Source organism: Barbatula barbatula (assembly GCF_947034865.1).
Source record: "Barbatula barbatula genome assembly, chromosome: 24".
NCBI lineage: Eukaryota > Metazoa > Chordata > Actinopteri > Cypriniformes > Nemacheilidae > Barbatula > Barbatula barbatula.
Window position 1 is genome coordinate 17,871,686 of NC_136787.1, and position 21,764 is coordinate 17,893,449.

A 21,764-nucleotide genomic window follows, 5' to 3' on the forward strand; every position below is an offset into this window, starting at 1 on the left:
GTGCATGAGACCCATCGACCAGTCTACACCAAACTTAACATGTTGATAAGATTCATGCCCTGAAAGAGACATTTTAAATATGAAAATAATAACCTACAGTATTGCGCCACAAACTGGCAGCAGGAAATCTGGTACATGTAGATAAATGACGGTCTTTCTATGATGTAACTCCCTATATGAACATTGTCCACCGTTCAATGGTTCCTGACACCAACAGGTGGTGGTGGCACTTGTGCGAGAGCCCGATCATCTCTGCTCGCAGCTTTAATCTTGGCTTTGTGTTTCTGTCACGGCTGTCAGAAAATCGTTTGTTCACATGTGTTTATCGTGGGTGGTGTATGGCTGTATTATTTGACAACGTGACTCAACATCCATCATTTATTTTTGACCAAGGACTCCACAGAAAGCACAAACAGCTCACTTGAAATATTCCTTTCGTCCTCTTGGTCCTCTGGAGATGAAGAAACAGTTGAAGTATGAAGGCTATGTTTTGAATAACATACTATTATCTCTTTAGCATGCACATTTTCTGTAAATCAGAAACACAGGACCAGAAGCACTTCTTGATTTTTACTTTTAATTTGATTTCCCATAAATCATCACATAAATCATAAATCACAAGATTTCGCTTACCATATCGATTACATTCTAAATGTTATTTTTTTGTGTAGTGTTACAAACTGAAATAGGAAGTGCTCTTGGACCGGTGTTGTTTACGTCTTGAAAAATAGTTTGTAAGAATATAACAGTACAAACATAGTCACAGAACTGATGGCCCCTTCTGCCAAAAAAAATCAAGTTTTGTTCAAAGCACTCTCCAGATCAGACATTTATTTTGATTTAGTCATACAACATTCGATTCTTTAAACTGTTCATTTAAGTTCGGCGAGAATATTGTTAAACGTAACAATGACCACTGAATCATTTCGAAGAAGAACGTGACGTTACAAAGTTTCATTTCAAAAGAATATTTACAACCAACAAATGTCAATTTATACCTTAGAAACCGTACAATTGTGCCAAATCTCCGGACGATCATCTTTTATGTACAAAAAAGGGGAAACGTGAAGTATCGTTTTTCTTCCACCGCCGACGTCTGTGGCTGACGGTCTCCATTTCCCATAATGCACCTGGAAAAGTTAATATCCCTAAACTTGACAAGGCATCTCAGTCGGTCAGTTTTACTGGATAAGTCCGACATTAGGTGAAAGATCCTCATATGAAATATTCTTTTTGGTTCTCACTGATAATGTTCTGTGTGTTTGGATCCATGGTAAACGGCGTCTCGGGACTGTCGTCGGTCTTTCCTGCTTTGGGATCTTGGGTCTGGAACGACTCCTTCCGTTGGAAGAGAAACCTCGCTATAACGGCCAGAACCGTGAGACTCACGAATATCACTACAGCGATGACACCTGAAATAAAACACAGACAAAGAGTAAAATACAGCACAACTAGGACAGTCATCCTAAATATGACCTTTGCTTAGTTCCATCCGGACTGCCAGACCATTTAAAACTTTTAACTATTTTGGTTATTTAAATACTTCACAACGGAGAATCACATCACACGTGCTCACAGGAACATTTGTGTAATTTATATTTTTCCGCTATATCCTCTAATATCTTAATTTAGAGCCAAACGTGCTTCATTTTAAACCTTTCTAGTGACTTTCCGCTCCGTGCGCAATGTGTCTCTCCAGCCAGACACGTCGCATGAAGAGCAGCAAAATGCAGCGAATATTAAAGCATTTGTATCCGTCAGTCTGTTTATTGTTTGCTATATGTCTCCAACCTTTCAACCAGATTTGTGATATTTTATCAAGAATAATCTTTTTATCTACATTTAGCATTAGCATTATTAGTCAAGTCAACTTTATTTATATAGCGCTTTTTACAAATTTTCATTGTTACAAAGCAGCTGTTAGTCAGCATGTAAACATTTGTGACCTTCGAAAACCCGGACTAACGTCTCATAATCTAATTAATTATTATAACAAGCATTAAAGATGAATTTCAAGCATTCATTTCACCAACATTCAGTCAATATTGAAGATATTGTTATATTTTCACAGAATATTCTGTAGGATGGTTTTATGAAGGACTTTTGCTGGGTTTTCACAAGCAGGTTCACATTTTGTAATGAACAACGTTTTAATATGGAAATTATTTAATAAATTCTGGGATGAAAGTGAAAAAGTGGCACGGAATGGCTAATCTAGCTATTAACTCGGTTTTCTGTTTATGATTTTAATTGCTATACAGCATTTTAATTGTCACATTACATTTGCTGTTTACAAATATGAATGATCATACTTCTATTAAGAGGGCATTCCCCTAAAGCCACAGAGCCTATACATACAGTACGTAAATATATCAAAATATAAAATAAATGGCCTGATAAAAGATCATATCTTTTATACAGTATATCCAACTGGGCTAAGTGTATTAAATATTTATTGATTTTCAAAAAACATATTGTCCGGACCTCCGTTTGGAAGAAAATATAAAGACCGGACCTCTTTGAACTTTAATTGAATACCGCTGATCTAGGACTTATTCGTTATTTCTTTTCCTTGCTTAAATATTTTTCACCCTAATTTATTAATGCGGCTCAATTTGAAGATGTGACAGGTTTCAGCTTCTCTTAGTTACACGTTAATTTTGCTCAATCTGTTCGACTCATCTGAAGTTAATGACTAAAAGAAATACAGCGTTCAGCTGGAATCTGAAGGACCGTCTCACTGACTCTTGAGTTACTCCAGACACACAGAACAGAAGACGCGTTTGAGATACGAGGCAATAACTTCAACATCTGCTGGCCCAGATCCACTCTAAATCACAGTAGATGCTTCTGAAAGTCGACATAACGCAGAACTAAATGTAAACCTGACGCTGATATCATGTGACTATAAATTGTAATTCAGAGATCATTAGTGATGTCTGCAGGCATTACGTCCACGCTATTAATAAGGCTGAAAAGTTGGTGTCGAACAAACATCACGACTTGTTCTGTTACACCATGTGTTGTGGATGTCAGGGCAAAACCTCAAAAAGGTTTCTGTCCTCTCTGGCTGGTGGAGCATGACGCGTTTAATTATAAAGTCTCAAGGAACCAATATATCTCAGCTCAATTTAAAGGCACATTACACTAACTCTGAAAACAAAACAAAGTATACCTTGGATTATCTTTTATCAGCAAACTATTTCTTGAAACATTTCATCAATTTTAACAGCCTTTGTTCCTTTAATTCCATTAACGATAACTTTGAAGGAGTTTCAATAGCCACTCGATGTCTTAAAGGGACAGTTCACCCAAAAATTCTGTCATCGTTTAAAGGCGCAGTTTGTAATATCTGCCGCAAGAGGGCGCACATTCAAAACGGAAATTTTCAAAACAACAACAATGGCGTAGCTTGAAGACGCTGTGAAGAAGCGTGGAATTACGGGAAATGTCGTCTTCAACTCCACCACTAATAATCAATCAGACGTGAATGAGAAATCACGTTTATGGATGATGTAAAGTAATATCGTTTTATAAATGTTTGATTACATGATTTTATTTCATTTTTATGAATTAGACGCATTCCACTTTATTCATAAAATGTATATATTACTATTTACTCAGATGGTCTAAACACGATTTCGGCTTGTTCAGTAAAAATATACATGACACTCAAACTATTAGGCTAACCTTGTTGATCGATATAATGATCAGAAGGAATCTAAACAGTTGCTCACCTGTCTAGTAAAACACATTCAAGAACAGCGTCTCTCTCTAGTTAAAGTGTCGCGCAGCTCTCTCTATTTAGGAAATGCCACATCCAAAATGGATCGTAGTATCAACTCACTCGATTATATCTTGTTCCAATCTCTTCTTGGGTCATTTGGTTTACCTGTATGTCTTTTCTGGCAGAACCAGCTGCAATAATTGTTCTCCATATGCAAAACAAGATAGTTGCTTGACAGATGCTACAAACTAATACTTTCACAATTGTCCACGAGACTGTGTTGTCATGGTTTCTACTGCAGTTAAAGCAGAAACCGAGGGTAATGCCGGAGACTGTGTTATTACATTTACATTTGTGTCTGTCATTTAGCAGACACTTTTATCCAAAGCGACTTACAAAGGGAGATGCAAGGTCTGGAGAAAGCGTAACGGCTCACACAAATCACGTGAGGCACCTCAGCCAATACTACAACAGCAACAGCACTGGTCAAAATGGCAATTTTCTCATGATTTACAAATAGTTGGAAACATTTGAGATATTGTAAGTACAAAAAAATAAACTAAATATATAACACTAGCCCAGGGGGTCTTGGATATTTTACTGCACAAAAGTTACAAACTGTACCTTTAAAAACCTTCGTGCTATTTCAAACCTGTATGACTTCCTTCCTTCCGCAGAACGCAAAAGAAGATACTTGGAAGAACGTTGGTAACCAAGCAACAGTGGACCCTTTGACTTGGTTTTGTGTCCACACAATAGAAGTGAATGGGTGCCGCCGTTGTTCGGTTACCAACGTTCTTCCAAGTATCTTCCTTTGTGTTCTGCAGAAGAAAGAAGTTTGAAGTGACAAGAGGGTGAATCATTTTCAGACGTTAAATTTTTGGTTGAATCATCCCTTTAAATGCATAGAAAGGCCAAAAATGTAAGTTTGACATTTGTAAAGTAACCTGCAATTTTATTTAGAGAGAGTCAAAAGCTGCATATTCCACCTATAAGACCAAATCAAAAACATACAAATGAGTCAAAGAGAAAACCATTAACATCCCGAAAGGAATGAAGTATGAATAAGTAAAAATAGCATGCAAGATGTTTTCTACAGATGAGAAGAGCAACATCAATTTACCTCCGATGAGAGCGGAGTCACTGTGGACTGCATTGACTATTGGCTCACCGGTATCTACAGAACCCAAATGATCTACAGTAGAAGAAGAGAAAGACAGACAGAACATCAGTGCTTATCGCTCACAGGTCGAGGCTCATTGAATATCACGGACGCATCCTAGAAAAGATTATGCAAATGAAGGATGTTACTCACAGATGAATACAGAGATCAGCCGTTACTATCGTCATTGCTGTAATTGAATAAGCACTGCGGGTGAATTCAGTGAGCCGACCGTGAAAGTTTGCGGAAAATTGACTTTCAGGCGAGATAAAAAAGAAAAACAAAGAAGTTTGAAAAACAAAGTTCGGGTAAGATGGAAATGGTTTTGCCCTGAAGCTATGTTCTTCTCAATGGCTTTTGCCACCGCCGGCCAAAAACATACAGTACTTTACACAAAAGCAGACGTGAGGCATCTTCTCGTTTCTCAGTTTTTCCCAAGATTTTTTTAAACCAGCATTTATGTTCCCCAAAAATCTGAAGCACAACCTTTGCGTTGCTAACACAATGCTCTACCAGTTGACTTACAGTCTGAAGTGTTTGTCAATTTGGCTTTACCTGTAAGAGAATGAGTGGTTTCAGCTGCGTGAGGGTTGGATGGTAAAGACGATCCACAGCTGGATTCTGTCAGCGAGCCTGTGACTGTCACAGGACTTTTGTCTGGATACAGAAGCGCCGCTTTCAGTGGAGAGATGGAGTTAAACTGGACGATGGACAGACAGCCTGTGAAGCCCAGAGAGTTCAGACGGACAATCTCTGGATCCATATCAACAGAATCTGCCAAGAGAAAAGCAAAATGATACATGAGATCAACAGAGATAAATCGTCAATATCACAAATGTTTCTCTATGTTCAAAGTTGCAGCAATGAGATAAAAAAACACGATATATATATATATATATATATATATATATATATATATATAGTAAAATCATGGTTCATTTACAGAAACGGAGGTAAAAACATACCAACGCCGTATATTGTGGTTGTGTCTGTAAAGTAAACTTGTACTGCATTTGAACATCACAACAATTACAAAAAATTTTAAGGAAAAAAAACACACTAAACATTTACAGGTGTTACGGCAGATGTGAACGTCACTTTACATCAGTGACACATATATTGCGCCGACTGAACACGATATCAAACAAATCCTTTTTGTCCGAGAAGTGATATGAATTACAACACAGTGGGTCTGATGGATGTCACTTTTCTCCAGCAATCCAACTATGGATCCATGAGTGAGTAAACATACAGTATTCCATCTGTTTCTAGGCCTTTTGGGGAGTGAGAATATGTGTGATTCACAGTCATTTATGGTTCTTACGGGACACACGAGGTGTGTTTGATCTGGTACGACCATTCGTATTGACACACGACACAGAGCACATCTGCAGGAACCGCTGGGATAGCATTACAGAATGCTCTGTGTCATTTCCAGCAAACACCCGCCATCGGTCACGGCCACGAATCGACTTGTAATGACACTACATCAAACCTAAAACATGCACTGAGACTCTCAAGGTGCAGAACAAACTTAAATCACAGGACTGAAAGACCAAATGAAGCTATAAAACAGTGTTTTCATCATATGGGGTAGAGGCCAAAGGTGATGTCCAGATTTATCGGGACAAAATGGAAAAACACAAGCTGGTTAAGATGTTTATTTGACAAAATGATTTAGTTAAATAGGCAAACTGCTGTGCAGCGTATTATCAAATATTTTTAGAACAAATTACATTATGCATAGAAAAACAAAAGCTCACAAGGGATAAAGCAGACAATGACCAACATTTCATTAAAATTGTGTTAATCCTCACAGCAGTCATTTTCAATAAGCTCATACCGAAGCCTATTTAGTTTTCTTTACAACAACGGAGATGAATACAACATTGTTAATACTTCTTTAAAAAATATATTATGAATAAAGAGTGAGGACGTTCATTTGACAAATTGGACATCAGTTTTGGCCACTACTGTATGTAAAACAAAGACATTTTTGATTTATTAGCACAATATTATTAAAGTACATTATGAATTCAGAAAATAAAGTCTGTTTTTAGTTTAGTTACAGGCTTTTTGTACACATATTAGTTTTATTTAAAGCCAGAAAGGAATCCCAGACTGACCCATTTTCTGTTTCCCTTGATGACAATGATAACACGTGAAGTCAATATCAGTCTTATCCGACGCAAACCGTCCTCTATATTCATACTGCTTCATATCAGCTTAAAGCCCAACAAACAGCTTCTTCCGGCCTCTTAATGGAAAATAAAAATACACCACTGCCACGCAATCTTCTCATTCGCAAACATCCATTTCATTAAACAGAAACACCTGAGGAAGAATCGTGTTCAGAATGCAATGCGGGACCGATATTATACCGTGTATCACATTGCTTAGGCTACTATGATTCCCAAACAGATTTTCCATGATCTGTGAGATCTCACGTCCATGTTGCTTTTACTCACCAGGCACTTTTCCCATGACAATAGATTTGACGGCATTTAATTCGATGTCCGACGTTAGATTGAAATCTTCATTTGCATGCTGATCCACCTGCAACAGACACAGCGCAGGGACTGAAGCGTGTGTGGTGGACTGGAAATAAAAACACTCTGTCGTGTTTTTCATATTTTCCCCTGTTAGCTTTTTAATTACAGATGCTCTTGAAAGCTATTTGAAATGCATGGCTGCTCGCTGCAGCACTTCGGCCAATCAGAGAGAAGAAGACAGGAAGTCCTCGAGTAAAGTCTCTGTTTTTAAAGTGTGATGACACATTCAATGCGTCTTAAATCAACTCTTCAAACAACTTGTAACATGTTTTGATGTTTTAACAGTTTGATTTAACAGTTGATACTGAAATTAAACATAAATGAGAACTCCTGAGATATACTGTAAAAATGCAACATTTTCTTCGTCTTCTACATTTGTCTAAAATCCACCTTGATGTAGAGAGAAGAAGCAAACCGAGCATGACATTACCTGAATGCTGAGCGTGTCTGAAGATCTCCTGACGCTGACTCGGTGGAGCTGCCCGTTGGCCAGATTTCTGGCGCTGGCTCTGAACACCTCAGCGTCTCGGTCCTGCTGCAGTTTGTACCGGATGTCCAGATGTCCTTTAGAACAAAGAGCGATGCAATTCTCAACAGACCTTCACCGTCGAAAACATCAACACAAACAAACATCAACATGCAAAAGCAGTAGTTCTACTACTACAAAGCTTTTCTCTTAGCAGGATTAATATTTGATCCCTTATGACAAACACAAACAAACAACTCATTTTCAGATTTGGGGGAATTAGCAGAGTTCATCACACAAAATGACAGACCTGTAAAGTTTTTTTACTTTTTGTTTGTTGAAAACCAGCTAGTGTTTTTGTGATTTGCAGTAAAGAACATACAGTGAAAGTAAAACCAGGATATCATTAATACTGACTGAGTAATGTCCACACTAATGCTTTTCATTTTGATGCTTCTAATCTAAAGCAAGATCTTGAGTCTGGATTTCACATCGATCAGTCCGAATAAAAAATCCACAAAGAACATTTAACAATCATTGTATGACGTCATTTTATTGTCATCTAAATATATGAAATATAATCTATGAATGAGACTGACACAGTTTAGGACAGCTGCAGGGTGCATTCAACGGCTTTATCATTCAGGAGATGAGTATACGTTTATAATCTATATTAGTAGGTGAACTTCTGCTAATTTAAGATCGGTCATAAAAACCCACATTAAAGCATGTTAACATCAAAAACAGGATTTATTGTTTTTAATTAAGCGACCGCTCCCTAAAAATAGAAATAATCTACCATGGTCTCCGCATGTAGATATGCTGAACACTGTTACCAGAAACGACTGAGCCGCATCGAGGAGAACGCTAAAGACTACGTGCAAGAGTCCATTTGAAGGTGAACTACTCCTTTAAGAGCTTGAAAGCAAATAAGTTAGTATGTCACCATTAAATGGCATTGCAAGCGTATGATTAAAAAATAATGACCTCCTCTGAAACTTCGTAATATTCCTGAATTGCTCTACTGTTTTCCGCAGTGTTGTAAATCGCTTTGGATTAAAGATTCAGCAAAATGGCAACATGTCAATGTACAACACGTTTACATTATATTAAGGATTTTAAATTAAATTATAAGTGGAACAGTCTTTGCAACTATACAGTATGATCTTAAAGCACATGTGATTAGGTTGGGCATCTAGTGCCCTATGGTTGGGCACCACTGACTTCTTTTAAAAAAGTGAAGAGAGAAAATAAATGTTCTAGGTATGAATAAAGTGTATAAATGATAGTAAGCACACTCTCTCTCTCAGGTCAGATCTCTGGATGGCTCATGTCACAGGTCACATCTGACAGAACATGAGCGCTCAGCTGTCAGATGGAGCATCAGGGATCTGCAGGCTGTTATCTGCACTTCTCTTCTGCCTAATTGGACCAGTAGGTATTAATACCAAACACAGTCAATCTCTGTAGTAACTCAGTGGGCTGTGATAAACCAGACACGTTTCAAATGTCTGGGTGCTTTATAAATCACGACCGCCTCCTACTCCAATCATTTTCAATTTATATGAAATAAAAAAGAGGGAATATTATTAACATCCCCATTATATGGGAACGACATGAGAATGCATTAATATAATAATACAAATATAGACAATTATATAAAAAATATATATAATTTCTTTTTGAAATAATTCTTTTTAATAATATTTATATAATTTCATAACGAAACATTTTATTTATTGTCACGTTGTATAATTATTTATTAACTCTTTGTATCATTATATTCATGCATCGTCTAAACCTTCATGATTGGGATGTTTATAACGTTCCTTAAAAGTTACATTTTTAATTTGTATTATGTAGCTTTAAAAAGCTTTTCTGGCACATAAGATGACAGACACGTGTTTACACGCATCGCTTTGTGATCCCATAAGGCAATACTGTATATTCCCCACCGGTGTGCGACACTCTGGTTTATAGCTTTCTGTCATGAGCTTCCTCTTTCATTGCAAGGTTTCAGGCGATATACAAAGCAATTTACTACGGCAGAGTCCTGCGTCTTCAGAGATTCACGTTAATCCAAATGAAGGTGCTTAGAGTGCAATGAAAGAAAGATTAGAAAGCTTCAGACCGTTTCTGTTCAGCAGGACGGCCAGATATTCTCTGTAGTACGAGCTGACATAAAGCAGCAGCGCGGGGGCCTGGCTGGTTCTGAAGCTGAATGAAATATTCACTCCTCGCAGTGTTAAATCCGAGTAGATGGAGGATGACTGCGCGCTGACGTTCCTGCTCAGCTTGTAGGGCTCTTTAAACGTGTACGTGACCGACGTTCCGGGTTTGAAGAAGGCAGAAACCTCTGAAAGGCAGATCGGAATTGTACATGTACATAAATAATATAAACATTTACATATAACATAAATCATATACAGGACTTTCGTGCTTTTTCATCTGCGATCCATGACTTTTTTGGTTAATCAAAAATCTTTTGACTTATGTCAAGTAACCTGCCATTTCATGTTTCAAACAGAGATGGCGATATAGAGGCAAAAGTAATGGATTGGAGCTTTACGCATATACAAAAATATGTATGTTTATTACATAAACACGTTTTATACACAAGAACCTGTGTGTCTAGAGACTGTGATTAATCGGCCGACATTTGTCCAAACTAACAAAACATTTATTTTTATTCAAACGAAACAAAGAATAATTTATTTGATTCATCGGTTGAGTTTGAGATGTACCTTTATGACAAAAGATTCCTGTAAACGGTGAGAGTTGACAGTCACACGTGAAGCCGTCATCTCTCTCCACGCAGGTTCCTTTATTTTGGCACAGGCCGCCGTAGCTTCTACAGTGACCGGGACAGCCGGGCGTGACGCCGGGCGTGATATTCGCCCTCTTCTCCAGATCTAAAGTCTTCCCGTTCAGCTTCAGCGAGCGGATACATCCCAGAAAACCTTTCTGCCGGGACGCCGTTCCCCCTGAAGACACAAGCACAGTTTCCCATTATATGTTTCCATTCCACTTTTATTTTGTTTTTGTCAAGTCTTCAATAAAGGAAAGGAGCATCGTTGGCCGTTTATTGAAAACATACAGCTGTCAAGTCATCAAAACGCACAAGAGCTGCGTGATGACAACAGGGTGCAAGATGCTTTTATTGCCCGCCTGTCTCACTACAGACGGCGAAACCTTCTGGTGTGTCGTGAAGGGTTTGAGGCGGACGAGGATTGTTCTCTCAACCCGAGCCGCCCGTTCAAAACAAACCGTTTTTCCCACTCTGATGTGTTGAAGTCACTCGGCGCTGTCAGTCTTTTACTGCGCTTTTGTCCTTTCTATGGTAATTGCTGCGGGAGGAATGTTGTTGTCTGCATTCTGTGCCTGCCGTACCGCAGACGACAGCCTATAAATACCCCAAAAATGCACTCCGCATATATTAGTGCTTAGCAGTTTGGTGCTAATTCGTTTTGCGAACACCTCACCGTGCCAGCTGTGCTGTAGAATCATTAGTGAAGTGTACGAAGAAGGAGAAGTTAGACGAGTTATTAAAACAAAGTTTTAACAAGCCTGTCAAAGTCAAACGTGAGCTCACCCTGGAGGAAAAGATGAAGAAAAGATGCATTTGATTTCTCCAAGCATTGAGATTTGAAGACATAGTTCGGCCAAAAATAGCAATCGCGTCATATATTTACGCTAATGTGGGTCAAAATAAGGAAAATATTTGGTTTTGTGTTCATACAACGGAAGTCAAGGGGGTTCAGTGTTGTTTAGTCATCAATGTTTTTCAAAATATCTTCTTTTGTGTTCTGCAGAAGAAAGTCAAACAGGATTGAAGTCATAAGGAGAGAACTTCATTTGTGAACTTTCCCTTTAAATTTCCAAAGAAAGCCTCTTCTGGAGTTTCTCAAGATGTCTCAAACTGTGCTCTGATAGCACGAATACATCTCGAAGACGTCTATCAAATTAGTTTTTTATGTTTGCCCATCTGCAATACGTATCCGAGACATTTCCGGTCAGATGTCATATGAACATCTATAAGATGTCTGTAAGATGTTTACGATTTACGTTCATAAAATGTCGTCTTCAGATCTTTAGCAGACATCTTGCAGACGTATGCAAGTGCTGATAATGCATTTGCCAAAACACCCATGTTTATAATAGAAAGTCTAAATATTACCTCAAAGATTTCTCATCATATTCTCCACAACATTTGTTAAATCCTCGTATTCTAACTGTACGAGACCTGAAACAAAGTGCATACTTCATCCAAACATAACTCAGGTCTCGTGAACTCATGAACCCCTGGAGTTATTGCTTTAGTTTTCTTTATGTATGTAATCATGAAAACAGATCCTCAAGTTGAATCACACAGTACAGTAAGACTCATAACATCTCAGCTTTTCACACAGTGTTCTACAAGGGCTCAGGTTTGAAGTAACCTCGAATCCAATTGAAGCTGAACGCTGGCCGTGAAGATTGAACTATAATGCCACTCTTTTCCCCACACTTACTGGAAAACGTCACCTCATTTCCTCTACATTCCACCGACACCACCACGTCGTTTAAATTGCCAGGTGGTCTGTCAGGCTCAACAAAATATTAAGCTTTACAAAAACCAATCTTCCTCGAGTCAGCCATTTTACAGACCAATTCAAACCGTCCATTTCTCATCAAGATACCGTGTGAGCAAAGCTCGTGAAACCTGTACGGAATCAAAAGAAAACCCATTTCAACCCAAAGAAAAAAGGATGTTTTTCGCACATTTTCCATGAAAATCCATTTGTGAAGTACCACAGATTTCTTTACGACAAATAGGTCTTGTTTTTTCTGTTGATTTAAAGAGAAACGCAACTTGATTGATCGATAGACACTCTTCCTTCCTACCTACAAACAGCTGGCTGTTGAGTTGCAGATGGATGTGTCCGTCAGCCGGGGCTTTCTGGACCGCTACAGGGTTATGGTCCACATACAGCGAGGCTTCTTTAACGTTCCGCTCGGCTCTCACGTGATGCCAACGGTCGTCGTTTAGAGTCACGGGCGTCTCCACCTTCACCTCCAACGGACCGTTCCCCACATCGAAAGAGAAGACAACTTCTGTTGGCGCTGTGAAGAGAAGCAAACTTTTGATTGATGAATTTCATTCCGGCTGATTGATATTACTGCTAATATGGAAATTATACATCTGCAACGTTCCAAACAAAATTAGGATGTAAAAATCTGTTGTGGCAGATGATCTCTGAAAGTTTGAAAACGATGCCAGTACAACTTGCTGAACAGGCTTCGCACTTTCTCCAAAATGTCTAAAGTTTTGTGGCATCTTCTCATGACAGAGACTGACAGTTTTTTTAAAGGGTGTTTTTTGCCCAAAATGAAAATTCTGTCATCATTTACTCACTTGTATATACATCAATATATATAGATATCTTTTTTTCTGATGAACACGAAGAAAGATATTTGGAAGAATGTCGGAAAGCAAACAGTTCTGGGCACTTTTGACTATTGCGTTTTTTCCTACTATAGGGAGTCAATGGGTGTTGAGATCTGTTTGGTTATAAGCATTCTTCCAAATATCTTTCTCTGTGTTCATCAGAACAAGTTTTAATACAGACTTGGAACAACTCGAAGGTGAACAACCCAAAAAAAACCCAACAACTTTAAAGGTCGTATCTATAGCTAGGGGGTAAGATTCACAAAAATGCTCTAAAAGCAAAGATTTAAATGCACTTAAAAAATTGTAAGAAGCTCTAACAAAAACATAAGGTTGTATTTGAGAAACAAGCCAAACAATGCCTAGCGACCACAGAATAACATACTAAAAACCATAAAGAAGATCTTACCAACACCCTCGCAGAGACCTTTGCGGAGCAAGTGCTACTTTCTTCATAAGTGTAAAAATGCAATTCACTTTCTCCTTCAACTGTCACATATGTTACAGATTCAACCCAAAATCATGCTCGGCATGCTGTCCCATCTGTAGGCTTTCACAAGATTTAAATGAAGACCTCTGTGTGAGGACGCCTTGTGTGTCAGGATCTTCTGAAGACAAAAACAGCCCCTGTGAAACGCTGACGCTGTGCTTCCACCTCATTATTATTCCGAGCTTGCGGCACATCTAACGTGCCATAGCTGACAGAGAGCGTCCTGCCAGACCCACCGCTGTGTGGGAAATATGCCACGTAAACGAGGCGAGTTGTTTTCGGAAACGCAGACGTCGTTGTACCTGATGACATCGTAAGAGCCAAGCTGTTTGTGCACAGCTCGCATCAAGTGTCAAGCATTTTAAAGATAGGCCATTATTTTCTTACCCTCACGTTATAGTTCTGCACGACTTTCTTTCCGTACAGTGAACGTGAATGAGAACAGATGCTGTCAAACTCCAATGATGTCAAAGCACGGTGAAATATTCTATGAGGCTCCTGCGATTTATTGCAAAGTGACAGTTCACCCTAAAATAAAAACTCTCTCATGATTACTCAACCTCATGCCATCCCAGATGTATATGACCTTCTCTCTTCCATTGAACCCAAAGTTGTTCCGCAGTAAATGGGTTGTTGAAGCACATAAATCCATCTTAATAGTAATCCAAACATCTCAACTGGGTTAGTAAATATCTTCTGAAGGAAAACCCTAGGTATGAACACATACCTATTTAGCAAAATTGAAACTAGGGCTATAACAATATGCCAGTATCGAGGGTGATACCCAAATAAAAGGCTATCAATACCGTGCCAACTCGTCACGTACCGTCATATCGTAAATAAGCAAAACTGATTCAAAGAGCAAATAAAAGACACAACAAAAAAGAAATAAACTTAAAGATCATATATTTCTATTTAAAATCATGTAAATATTGCGATAATATTTTTAACATGGATTATTTTTGGCCCGATAATCGTGTAGTGAAATTCAGATATCGGAACAGGCCCATAAGAGATGCTGATAATCTTCAAATCCCATTGGTTGTCACACCTAGTGACAAATATCAAGAACCAATGAGATATCTAGTTACCGGTGTGTCATCATATTTGAACGGAGCACTCTTATAGGTTTCAAAAAAGCTCGAAATATGAATGCTTGCTCGACCTGTAGTTTTATACTTTTATCATATAAGAAAATGTTCACATTCATCTAGGATGGCATGAGGGTGAGTAAATCTAGAATGCTTTTTTGGGTATACTGGTAATATAATTATATGTCAGTGGAGCTCAGTTTCATTTTTAAATACATTTACATGCATGCATTTAAAAAACATTTATCAAAAGCATCTTACAGTCCACGTAACATGTTTTTATGCTAAAGTAAACCAAATCTTAACCAGTTGAGCTACACTTGCCAATATTCTTCTCTATTCACTTTCAACGCATCAGCGTTGGAGAGCACAGATGAAACCATCTAAACTGCATTTACTGACAACAGTGTGTCAGTAATTCGAAGGACCACGGCTTTACCAATTAATAATAATGGACCGTTAATGATGTCCGCATCACCTGCGTGTTTGTATCAATTCGCGTCTTTGCATTGACTTTCTATGTAATTTACTCACGCAAAACGCTTAATTCACCAGCATAACTGTGAAATACGGCTCAGATCTCAATGTCAGGGGTTCTCCTATCTGTTGATTTGAAAAAAACTTCCTCTGAGATCCCGTCTAACACAAAGGCGCCCGGGCTCACTATGAACGTAATGAGAGGTTAATTGAGCTCCTCCAGCCAGAGGATTTGTCATTATTCAGGAACATGCACCCGAGCGCTGAAAGGGTCTCGCACACTCCACTCTCATCCATCACGTGAGATCATTACAGGAGAAGATCTTAACCGCTCTTTCATGCCATTAAACACGCAGGGACCATGTGAAGAAGGGGTGTCATGTAAAAATACGTCCACACAGACTCACACAGAGGTGGATCTTACAGGGGTCTGGTGGACGGCGGAACTGAGAGCGTTAGTCTGGACACTTATAAAGCTATCATTGTAAAATAGTTAGCGTGTCCGATTACTTACATAAGTAAATGGAAACATTTATTTCTGTAGCATAACTGTGTGAATTGTGTTGAAATGAACACTGAGGGTCAGGGTTTTGGTCATTATGTGTAACAGCAGGAGTGATGTTTGCTTGGCACACGAGGAAACAGTGGAGCACGTCTCTACATACTGGTTCAACATCTACTATGCTGTAATTTCCCTGGAGAAAACCATTTTGTGATGTCTATATATTCAGCTGACAGCTATTCTCCTGTATTTTCCCTTTGGCAAATAAACAAATATGCAGGAATGTTGACACACACAAACACACACATACTATCTGTTTGGCGATGTATTTGCTTGACTAAATCGCAAGATAATCAAATCTTGATTCTTGGCTGAGATTTGAATTCAACATTTTCCAGAAATACATTTGAAGGAAGATTTCACCAGTGACAGTGTTTTTAAAACATTTAGGCATATTTTATGTTAGAAATTTTTTAATAACTCTAATAATTTATTTAAATGAATTTATTAATTTTATAAATGTTAATTATTCATATACTAATAAATTAAAGCTAGTGCAACAAATACTACTATGATATGCAAATATCGTTTTTGCATTAAAGTTATTTAGGATTTAAGGCTTGTCAAAACCGGGATGCTAATCGCGCGGGTTTATCATCGACATTTAACGCCTCGTGATTAAACAAAGGACGCCTAGGATGCACACTGATGTACACAACGGCAGGCGTAAAAGTGTCATTTTAAAAATCGCCTCAGGCTCGTTTTTTTTGGTTTGACGCGGCGTGTTAAAAACTGGCCTACCAATGAGATTGGTGCTTTTGCTCACATTCCTGGAGCTTCCGAAATTACAGGAAAACACAACTTGGTGGCGCTCAAGCACAAAACGGTCTTGCCAAGCACACATTGACGAAGAGGAAGAAAGATGAATTCTTCTTCTGTGTGACAAGCGAGTGTCATCATAAAGTTGCGCAGGGGTTTTTCTGTTTTACATTAACCGCAGTCTATGTCAGGGAGTGAATTTGCACGTTCACACGGATCATCGGCAGTGAAAATTTCAAAAAACATCTCGCAAAACGCTGGCGATAAGCGCGTGCGATAATCGACCCGGTGTGTGGAAGTATTTATGTAGGAAAAAGATAAAAAAATCTCACGATACTCATACTGCAACAAATGCTGTTTATACAATTCATTTTGTTTCGCATAATTTAAACTATTTCTTTGAATGTGAAAGTCTTAAGTATTTACACATTCATTATTTCGTATGTAATGTTTACTGTATACTAAATTAATTTATTAATCTAGCGAAGCATCTTTTATTTAATTTTATTAATGCAGTGTAGCGTCACTAACTGAGCCCTCTCGCGGTGAATTGTGGGTAATATCAGCCCTTTGAATTTTCACCGGAAACAGTAGACCATCCGTGTACTTTTGAAAACTCATTTCAGAATACTATGATTTGGGACATACTTATTCTACTTTTGAGTACTCTTTAGGATGGATAGTATGCGAATTAGGAGGCATCTTATGTGTGTAAATCGTTCTTCTTCTGTGTCCCATATTCTGAGTTTCAGCGAGAGAGTGCTCTCTGGCTTTCGGATGTGGCGGCAGTCAACCGTAATTCATTGAGAAACTGAGCATAACACAATATATCGTCCCATCCCTAGTTATTATATAACCTGAGGATATTCACGAGGGGTTTCTTGACAATAATACACAGAAGATCACACTCACAGCTCAGCTCGATCCGAATGAAGTCTTTAATTCCCAAGTTCTCCAGCAAGACCCCAGAGGAAGAGCTGGTTTTAAACAGGAAGGAGATATCCGCGCTGAGCTCGCCATGAAACGTGGGAAAGTGCAGGTATGATGTTTCCTTGTTGAAGTAAACTGCGTTCCAGAAGTTATCTGTAAAACATTTCAAGTGTGCTACGGTTATATAGTTACATCATCATGGGCCTTTTTCACAGTTCCGGGTTTTTGCCTTTCTCATCGTTTGACGCAGGTAAACTATGTTCCGGCAGTATCCGAGTCTAACAAGAGTGTCTGGATAAAATGTCTTCGTATAAATAATGTAAATGAGCTTAATACCTTTATTTAAAGTTAAGATCTTGATTTAAAAACACCCCACAGCTAATGGGGGGCTCTAGTTCTGCTTTCTTTATTTAAGGTTTGTACTGTTTATAGGACACCAACCTGCGGCAGGTACTTGCTGATTTTAACTACTGAACTGCAAATAATTCATCAAGTGATGATGTTCTCAGTCTCATTTTATTCATTATGTCTGTCTGGTTTGGTCCTGCATTATATCCATCAAATAAACGAATGTTACAGTAAATGCAGCACGTTGTGCTGGAAAAACGTCACCCAATCCCCCCGTCAGACTCGCATCACACTTTCTGTTTCAGAAAACTACAAGAAAATGTCTTCTGTTGCCTGTTCTCGCTAGTGCTTCTGACATTATAAACATATTTTTAAATATAGAACATCAGACGCTTTACTCGCGGGTGCAATGCCACGCAGCACGTATTGCGTGTTGTATGACGTCTGCTCTGTGTTACTGTGATGGGCGACTGAATAATTGCAGTATATTAAAATAAACCGAAGACCATGATTATTCATGAACATTCTAATCTTATGTGCAGTATTGAAAGTGACCCATTAACACATTGGAGAGGGAAAATACAGCTGTTTATATTAAGCATTTTATAATGAGGTCTTATTGGTAATAGATTAGTTATAGCGCAATGCAAATGTATTTCTTAACCTTAAAGTTCTACATTTATTAAGTTTTCGCAATTTAAGTTTTAACTTTTTACATTTGGTAGCCTATCATGAATAAACAAATAATCGTATTTTACTGCCAATAAATAAAGAAGCCTTACCTTAGGAGTTTAAGATATCTTAATTACAAACAGTTACACACTGTTAACACTGTAACAGTTTCTTAAAATACATTTCTTCTTATAATACAGTGATGCGATCACGTTTGAATAACACGCTATATAGGGTGTATAAACTCAAAACACTTCAATGAATTAGCGGTCTTTCATGTTTAATATATAATAAAGTCGCAAAAATTAGCTTTAAATGACATTCTGTTACAATGGGATTTAATCTGTGAGGGAAGTTGCTTTACTTTGCATTGGCGTAGTTTCCAAATCTTGAGAAAAAGGCTTATTCTCATTGAACATGAGGATGTCATGTAAGGAACAGGATGCTAAGATGACTGGACCGGTTAACCGTAGTAAAACTCTGACGTGAGTGACTGATATTAAGAGGATGAGGGTACATACTGTCACCGGAGCACTGCAGGGGTCCCACTCTATACGCCGCTTCAGAAACGGGTCTGCTGATGTCACCAACAGAAAGAGCCTGAACAGGCAGATGTTCTTTATGTGCCAGCATACCCGAATCATTAGACCTTTAAAACAACATTTTCATTCAAATGAACCCGTGTAACAAGTCACACCTGACATCAAAATCAAGATTTTAAACGGAAAAAGAAAATCACATTATGTCTGGATGGATTATAACCATTGTAATTCATATGTATTTTTATAATCGATGCAAATAGTATATCACAATACACAATATATATATAACATAATAATATGAAACTTAAATTTTCACAGTTTTGCTCAATTTTATATTCTCCAGCAAGATCAAGTGACTATATCGTGAATGGGAGTTTCATTTCTGTAGCCACCACAATCTAATGACAATTACAAACAAAATACACATGTTATGTTATATAAGGGTTGCAGTACCACTCTTTGCTGTCTGCATCACAGTTGCAGAAGTGTTCAGGATTAATGCAGTTATCCTGCAGTCCACATGCACACTGCTGGCTTCCCGGAACCGCTCCGCCCCAGTACATGTGTGCCTCACCTGACCTGCCCACCCACCACGTGAAGGGAGAGCCGTCTGCAAGAACAAGACACATACAACCCGTTTATAATGACAACAATCTGACCGCTCTGATGTCATAAGAACAAGCAGTGTATTGTGTGGCGTCGCATGCGGTGTAGACAAAGTGTTAAAGGGTTAAAACAGCCAAAAAAGACCCCTTCGTGTTCAAAACCTGTATATAACTCTTTCTTCAGTAGAACACAAAAGCAGATATTTTGAGAAACGTCTTAGTACAACGTGAGTCAACTGTTATTTAGTTATCAACTTTCAGGTTTTGCTGAAGCAAACCCTAGACTTCCCTCATTACTCTTCATTTGACATTTGCAACATCTCTTCTTCACAGCCGACACTGTTCCCATCAGGACCCGCTGCAGAGAGACAGCTAATGGGCGGTAATTACCGCCGGCGCGAGGAGCGTTAATTTGAAGGGCTATGAGAACTATTATCATCCGTGATAGGCCGTCCATGACAAAACCCACACAAACACACAAAAACAACACGAGGGCGGCACTTACGAGGTTACAATGCAAATTATTAATCCACCTAAAGGTGAATTTTAATGAATTTAATTCAGTATGACAGCATGAGCGCCAAATAAACACGCTCTCAATAAAAGCGCTTGTATGAAAACGCACAACAATCAATTTGCGCTGTTTGCTTAAGCTCTCTGCAAACGGAGTGGGTTTTTAATAAGTCTGACCTTTAAGGGAGGGGCGATCAATATTCCTCATAATAAGGGCTTACCTGGTGTGTTCAGGAGGCGTGACTTCTTGCAGTGGTACGAGAGCTCCTGCTCGCAGTATCGAGCCTGGTTAATGATGGCCTGAATCTGCTCGGCGTCTGCTGAATAGTTGAAGTGGGCTATATGCTGATTCGTCCCAGAGGACGGCCTTAATTTGGTGAGCTCTGTGTTATTGTGTTGAATCACCATCCAGACTGTTTCTGCAGAGATGAAAAAAAGGTCCTAAAAGGTTGTTGGGATGTATGGTTAAGAAACGCAGGGTTTTCCAAACTGGGGTCCGGGAGGGGGGCTTATGTTAACCCGTGTATACGAGCAAAAGGATGTTTTGCTTTACTAAAACGTTTCTGTTCGTTCAAATCAAATATCCACACTCATGAAGAACCTTTCCTCAAATATAAACAGAATTAAGCTTAAAGCACTAAAATCTAAACATTAAACAAAAACTGAAATACAAACTTATTATAAATAGCAACATAAAAAATAAACGAATTCATTATGAAATGACAAAAGCATAAGCCAAAACTGCTAAAACTTTAACTAAAATTAACATGAAATAAAATAAATAAAAGTTAATTTAAGATATTATCAGATATAATAAAAACAAAACTAAAATATCTATGTAAACAAGTAGTTTCCATTACTTTGAAAAAAGTTACATCGCAAAGAAATGTTACAGGTTTAATAATATCAATAGTTAAAGATAAAAACTTAGTTTATCAAGTTAAATGTACACGTGCCAATAAATTATTGAACTTTTTACTCTATATGAATCTCATTGGGTACTTCAAGTATATAATTTAGGTCAAAGGGGTTCAGCTGACGAAAAAGTTTGAAAACCCTGTTATAAAGGACCTTAAACATAGAAGCTTTCTGTTGAACAAAAGTTGTTTTAGAGGAAGAAGGTTCTTCAAACTATAAATAAGTAATCAAGAAGTGGTGTTGAAAACCTCAGACCAAAAGGTTCTTTGGGAACAAAAATGCTTCCATAGCATTACTGTGACTTTTATTTTGAAAAGAGTACCATAGAGTCAAACATTCTATTACAATAATGACAATGTTTACATGCACATCAGCTTTTTGTTTACCGCTACTGAAATATATCTGTATTTTCTAAATAAACTAATGCATGCACATTCTTAAAATTTAAAGTGCGATGCCAAAAAGAGCACACGGCGATCTTCTGCGCAATTGAAAAAAATCTACTCGAGCAAGACATTCGCG

The 21,764-nt window shown here is 38.2% G+C and overlaps 1 protein-coding gene across 1 annotated transcript in view; it reads right to left on the reverse strand.

Moving 5' to 3' along the window:
- Positions 1 to 806: 806 nt before the first annotated feature.
- cntnap3 (contactin associated protein family member 3) overlaps positions 807 to 21,764 on the reverse strand; it is a gene marked incomplete at its 5' end in the record, with an annotated part of 56,967 nt that continues 36,009 nt past the window's right edge. Inside the window, 12 exons of the mRNA XM_079448304.1 lie at positions 807 to 1,412; positions 4,851 to 4,922; positions 5,445 to 5,663; positions 7,358 to 7,445; positions 7,872 to 8,005; positions 10,039 to 10,263; positions 10,652 to 10,891; positions 12,792 to 13,010; positions 17,627 to 17,797; positions 19,186 to 19,313; positions 19,660 to 19,816; positions 20,546 to 20,743. Coding sequence (XP_079304430.1) covers positions 1,216 to 1,412; positions 4,851 to 4,922; positions 5,445 to 5,663; positions 7,358 to 7,445; positions 7,872 to 8,005; positions 10,039 to 10,263; positions 10,652 to 10,891; positions 12,792 to 13,010; positions 17,627 to 17,797; positions 19,186 to 19,313; positions 19,660 to 19,816; positions 20,546 to 20,743 — 2,048 coding nt within the window. The 3' untranslated portion in view covers positions 807 to 1,215. The remainder of the gene's footprint in view (positions 1,413 to 4,850; positions 4,923 to 5,444; positions 5,664 to 7,357; positions 7,446 to 7,871; positions 8,006 to 10,038; positions 10,264 to 10,651; positions 10,892 to 12,791; positions 13,011 to 17,626; positions 17,798 to 19,185; positions 19,314 to 19,659; positions 19,817 to 20,545; positions 20,744 to 21,764) is intronic.